The sequence below is a fragment of the Babylonia areolata genome, chromosome 18 (assembly GCF_041734735.1).
Source record: "Babylonia areolata isolate BAREFJ2019XMU chromosome 18, ASM4173473v1, whole genome shotgun sequence".
Lineage (NCBI taxonomy): Eukaryota > Metazoa > Mollusca > Gastropoda > Neogastropoda > Buccinidae > Babylonia > Babylonia areolata.
This window is the reverse complement of record NC_134893.1, coordinates 32,260,665-32,267,100: the sequence shown is the minus strand read 5'-3', so window position 1 is coordinate 32,267,100 and position 6,436 is coordinate 32,260,665. Positions and strand designations below refer to the sequence as shown.

The window sequence follows — 6,436 nt, the reverse complement described above, 5'->3', positions numbered from 1 at the left end:
TGTGATATAGATGATTGTTTTGTGCACAGAGACGATTGTATAGTGATATAGATGCTTGTTTATTGCATTGAAATGATTGTTTGGTGATGTAGATAGCCTTGCAGTGGATATAGACGATTTGTTGCATCATACAGATGATCGCAGCTCGTAAAGATACGGTGATAGCCGAGAACGCGATTATTCTTTGTTGTCGACAACCGGAATGGTTTCCTAGCTGTCATGTTGGAACTACAGCCACAGGCAGACAATAGGTGTAGAAGTGCGAGGGAGTCTGAGACGAGGGTGAGGGGCTGAGGAGGTGTGCTAGTGGGGGTGGGGGTGGGGAGGGAGGAGGAGAGAGGGGTGTATTTTCTTTCCGTACGTTCTCATATTGGAGGACTGAAAATAGGGAGTTTGGGGGAAATCGCAACTTTTCAAACACTGCAACTGTGCGTGAAACCACAATGTATGTGTTAATATGTTGCATGGCCTTGGAAATATTTGAGCATGACAATGGGAAGATTACAAGAAACTGCGAAAAATAAAAGGAAAGAAAAAAAAGACTGAAAAAGTGAAATGAAAAAGAAAAAGACAAAGAAAAGGAAAAAAATAAAAAGAAGGGGGTGGGGGAATGATGATGGAAGGAAAAAAAAGGGGGAGGGGGGCAGAAGAAGAAATGTCAGAAAGAAAAAAAGAAGAAAAAACTTCCAAGGATGCTGAGTCTGTACTGTTCATTAGCAGAACGTTTAAGCGTCCTCTGATTTCTCCTTTCAATTAAAAAAAAAAAAAAAAAATTAAAGGGGGGCGTGTGAGGCGGGGAGGGGTGTGGGGGGTGCGGGGGGAGGACGGGACATGGAGGTGCATGGATGGACCTCTGATTCTGAACGCTCTGTCCAGGTTGCCAGGATCAGAATCGTAATTGCCGCTCATGGGCGCGGAGGGGAGAATGTTCACGGAACCCTGCCTACATGCACAACTATTGTAAGAGATCCTGCAACAAGTGCGGTGGAGGAGGTAAGAGATCAGTTTCAGTTTCAGTTTCTCGAGGAGGCGTCACTGCGTTCGGACAAATCCATATACGCTACACCACATGCCTGACAGCAACACAACCCAACGCGCTTGTCAGGCCTTGAGTGCGTGTTCATATATTTGTGTACATGTCAGAGTCGGGTTTTTTATTTATTTTTTTTTTAACATAATTTTGCCAGAGGACAACACTCTTGTTGCCATGGGTTCTTGTTCAGTGCGCCATGTGCGTACTGCACACGGGACCTCGGTTTATCGTCTCATCCGAAAGACTAGACGATCAGTTTTGATTTTCCAGTCAAACTTGGGAGAAAGGGCGAGAACAGGATTCGAACCCACACCCTCACGGACTCCAATTATTGGCAGCTTAGCATCCTAACCATTCTGCCACTATCCTCCCTGGAGGCAAGAGAATATATGGAAGCATCGGTGCTGTGATAGGAAATGGCTCAGCTCAGTGACTGACTGACTGACTGACTACACGCAGCGGGTTGCATCGAACTGACAGCAGACTCTGTGAAACAACACGGAACTCATAACACACATAAGGGACAAACTTCACGTTGCATGTATCGGTGTCAAAACACACACACACGCACGCACGCACGCACACACACACACACACACACACACACACACACACACACACACACACACACACACACACCGTCGCTCGAAGTTTGGCCGAACCGTCTGATGAAAACCACCAATCAAAGACGACTGTCAGACCACGTGACAATGTTATGCCCACCAAAAAAAATGGTTCACCGGCACTGGCTAACTTCAACGGGCTGACCCTCGGAACAGCTGATAGACTTGTATCATGGCAACTTTAAAACTTGTGGGATATACATTCAACAGTTTAGGATCATAGTGATGGAATGAACAGTACTAGTCCTTTTTTTTTTCCCTACCTTTTACATGCGCTTGACATGATACAGAATTCTCGGTTTTATTCTTGGGGGAATTGTACCAACATCATGCGTTGATGTTTGTTGTTGTTGTTTGTTTTGTTTGTTATTTTTTTGTTGTTGTTGTTTGGTTGGGGGTTTTTTTCTTTTCTTTTTCTTCTTCTTCTTTTTGAGTCTGGGGTGGGGATGGGGGCTGCAGTGTTAGCTATGTTGCCATGAATGTTTGTACTGTTGTTTGAGCAAGTCCTGACCAGCGCGTTGGGTTTATGTAAGATCAGGCATCTACTTTCTTCTTGTTCTTGTTCTTCTTCTTTAATTTTCTTCTTTTTTTTTTACAACAGATTTGGTGTAGCGTATATGAATCAGTCCCGCACGTTCTGACACCACCTTGAAACAGGAACCGAAACGGGAACTGTTTGAGCACTTTCTCAGTGTGTCAATCTTATTTCAATTCGTTTTTCCTTTGTAGATTATGAATATGAATGAATGTATGAATGAATGCTATTGATACTTATATAGCGCCTATCCTCGGTCAGAGACTAAAACTGGGGGTCGTTTGCACAACAGGCTGCCTGCCTCGGTACAGCCGACTGACGGCTACCATTCGGCCGCTCATCATTCGTTTCCTGTGTCATTCAATCAGATTTCAGGCACGTACACATACACATTCAGACAGACATGTACTAGTCGGTAAATTTAATTAAAAGAAATAGAATATAAAAAAAAGATAAATAAATAAACAAGGCAGTATGGACGCGTGCTATGTTCTTGAACAGGAGGCGGGGGCAGCAGTTGTCGAGATCTCCACGGCAACTGTGCAAACTGGGCTCGGGCTGGCTACTGTCGCTATGGTTACGTCTCGTACATGAGAACCAACTGTAAACGTTCCTGTGCACTGTGTAAGTATTTAACTGCTGTGTATGTGTGTGTGTGTGTGTGTGTGTGTGTGTGTGTGTGTAGAGAGAGAGAGAGAAAGGGGGGGGGGGTGAGGAGAGTGTTTGTGTGTGTGTTTGTGTATGTCTGTGTGCGTGCCTGCGTGCGCGCGCGCGTGTGTGTGTGTGTGTGTGTGTGTGTGTGTGTGTGTGTGTGTGTGTGTGTGTGTGTGTTGAACGCGTGCGCGGCGAACTCGAGTTTACACGTGCTTGTATGCTTTTGAGTTCGCACGTGCTGCTGTGTGTCAGTGTAGTTTTGTTTGTTTGGTTGGTTTTTAGCGTGTCTCTCAAAACCCCGCGTTCACTCCGAGCCCATACAACGCGGTAAATACTACCCCGTCAACACCACTCCACCAAATGCATGCAACAATGGATGTACGCTGTTTCAGTCTGTAGAAACGTGATACCGCTCACATATTCAACCTTTCAATATACTAAAATGTTCTTGACGACAGGACGTGGTACAGGACAATCTTACTGATCCGCTGTCGATTTCTTAGAATTTGTTGATTGACATTTTAAAAATGATAATTATGAAATGTTTAAACCTACAGGCGGCAGTTTCAGCCCATTGTATAAGATTTTCTAGTTATCCAGTCGAATTGATTGTACTTGTATATTGACATTTTGAAATAAGAAAACAACAACAACAACAAAAAAACCACTTTAGCTAAACTAACAGGCAGCATTTCCAGGCCCTAGTGTAAGCTGACGTTTCCTGTTGTCCTGTCGAATTCATTGTATTTGAATATTGATATTCTGAAAAGATCCCTGTATAATTAAACCACTGAACAGGCAGGCGGCAGTTCCAGCCCCAAATGTAAGCTGACTTTTCTAGTAGTCCTGTCGAATTCATTGGTAGTTCTATGCTGATATTTTAAAATAAAGTACTGTTTAATTAAACCATACAGGTGGCAGAACCCTTAATGTAAGCTGACTTTCTAGTTGCCCTGTCGATTTCATTATAGTTGAATACTGATATCTTAAGATAAAATACTGTTCCATTAAACCATACAGGTCGCAGTTTCAACCCTTAATGTAATGCAGACTGACTTTTCTAGTTGTCCTGTCGATTCCAACGTCGTTCTATACTGACATCTTAAAATGAAATACTGTTTAACTAAACCGTACAGGTGGGCAACTCGAATCTTTAATTAATGTAAGCTGACTTTCTAGTTGTCCAGTAGATTCCCGGCATTGTAATTGTATACTGACGTTTTAACTTAAATAAATCATTGTTTAATTAAACCAAACAGGCGGCAGCTGACTTGTCTAGTTGTCCTGTCGAATTCATTGTAGGTGTATACTGACATTTTAAGATGAAATATTGTTTAATTAAATCAAACAGGCAGGCAGCTCCAACCCTCAGTGAAAGCTGATTTTCCAGTTGTCCTGTCGAATTTAATGTTATTGTATACTGACATTTTTAAATATAAGACTGTTTCATTAAACCATACAGGTACTCAGTTGCCCTGTCGATTTCATTATAGTTGAATACTGATATTTTAAGATAAAATATACTGTTTAATAAAGCCATACAGGCGGCAGCTTCAACCCTTAATGTAATGCAGGCTGATTTTTCTAGTTGTCCTGTCGATTTCATTGTAGATGTATACTGACATTTTAAAATGAAATACTGTTTGATTAAGCCAAAACCAGGCGGCAGCATCAGCCCTTAATGTAATGTAAGCTGACTTTTCTAGTTTTCCTGTCGATTCCAGCCTCTTTCTGTACGATTTGAAATGGGAGAAAAATACGGAAAAAAAAATGTTAAGAAAGCACAACAGCGCCTGTACTTTCTTCGGCGCCTCAAAAAGTTCGGAATTAAAAAAGAATTCATGGTTGATTTCTACCGAGCAGTCATTGAAAGTGTGCTAACGTTTGCTATTACTGTTTGGACGAATCACATCCAGCTTTTGGGATTTTCGAGATGCTCCCCTCTGGTCGACGGTACAGAAGTATAAGAACGAAAACCAATCGCTTCGCCAACAGCTTTTTCCCCAAAGCAGTCAATACCCTGTCTCTCGAACAAATCCAGTGTGATAAATAGAACCAACAACCATCTACCTGAATATCTAGTCATCAGCCCCATCCACATGTAATAAGCAGCTTCTGTTCAAATGTGTGTGTGTGTGTGTGTGTGTGTGTGTGTGTGTGTGTGTGTGCAGTGCGTGCATGCGTGAGTATGCACATGTTTTTATATTGATATGCACTTGTACGTATCTCATTTCTACTGTATCTGTGTTTGTGTATGATTTTCGATTTATGTTCGTATCTTGTTATGTGCTATCCCTCCAATATTCCTTGTGATCGCGGTACACTTGGTAATTGGTATTCTATTCTACTGACATCTCAAAACGAAACCCTGTTTGATTAAAACCAAAAACCAGGCGGCAGCTCCAGCCCTGGCAGCAGCAGCTGCACCAACACAGACACCTCGGGGAACTGCGATTCGTGGGCCAGTCTGGGAGAATGCCAGGCCAACTCCGCCTACATGCTTGTCAGGTGCAGGAGGTCATGCGGCGCCTGCTCGGCGGCCTCCTCGGCAGCCTCCTCCTCCTCCTCGTCGTCTTCGTCGTCGGGCGGCGGCGTCCGGGTCTGCAGTCGGGACTTGAACGTGAATTGTCGTTACTGGGGATCGCAGAACCAGTGCCGAGCGAACCCTAACTATATGAACTCGTGTTGTCCTAAGACCTGCAGCCGTCCCTGTCCCAATGATCCCTCTGGGTCCGTCGCCAGGTATTGCAGAGCTACCTACTATGGGAAGAAATAAGCCCGCCAGGATTTCAGAGTCTGTCTTTCTGTCTCTCTCTCTCTCTCTCTCTCTCTCTCTCATAATTATTCTCATGATGAAGAATAGTCCTTGTCATTGTTTGTTTTTCTGTTGTTTTTTGTCTGTTTTCTTCAACTTCCTTGTTTTCATGATGTTTGTTTCATTCTATTTCACGTTATTTACTGTTTTCTTTTTTCTGTTACTACAGGGGGCGGGGGGTGGTGGGTGGGGGCCGGGGGGGTGTTATTAATCTTGGTAAATGCAATCCTGCAAAGTAATTTCGTTGTTTAACGCATTTCCTGTCAATGGCAGCGATTTTTTTTTTCTCAGTTAATTGGCGGAATAAACAAACATTGAATTTTATAGTTTAGTTTGGTCGCGTTGTGTGTGTGGTGTTATCTCTCTGTGTGTCTCTCTCTGTCTGTGTCTCTGTCTGTCTCTGTCGCTCTCTCTATATATACATACATATATATATGTATATATATATGTATATATATAAATGTGTGTGTGTGTGTGTGTGTGTGTGTGTTATAATACACTGAGTTGGCAAGAATTCAGACTGTGGTTACTGCGATAAAAAATAAAATAAAATTTCAAGAGAGGCAAGGCCTCCAAGACTCACCCTTTGATAAATTAAGTCCCCTAGCATTAATTACAGAGTAATTTCCCTTTTTTACTATCTGCACCAAAACGTTTGCAAAATAAATAAAACTTCCATGCTTAGCAAAAGAAGTTCCTGTTTGAACAAAAAATGATAATAATGACTGCTCTTGTTGTTGGGTCAGAATAAGAGGTCAAAGTGCCAAGTTTAGAGA

General features: G+C 42.6%; 1 protein-coding gene across 1 annotated transcript in view; it reads left to right on the top strand.

Annotated features, from left to right (window-relative positions):
* The window catches only part of LOC143292221 (zinc metalloproteinase nas-14-like), a 21,226-nt gene extending 15,400 nt beyond the window's left edge, over positions 1 to 5,826 (top strand). Inside the window, exons 10-12 of the mRNA XM_076602408.1 lie at positions 877 to 993; positions 2,693 to 2,815; positions 5,239 to 5,826. Coding sequence (XP_076458523.1) covers positions 877 to 993; positions 2,693 to 2,815; positions 5,239 to 5,621 — 623 coding nt within the window. The 3' untranslated portion in view covers positions 5,622 to 5,826. The remainder of the gene's footprint in view (positions 1 to 876; positions 994 to 2,692; positions 2,816 to 5,238) is intronic.
* The last annotated feature ends 610 nt before the right edge of the window (positions 5,827 to 6,436 follow it).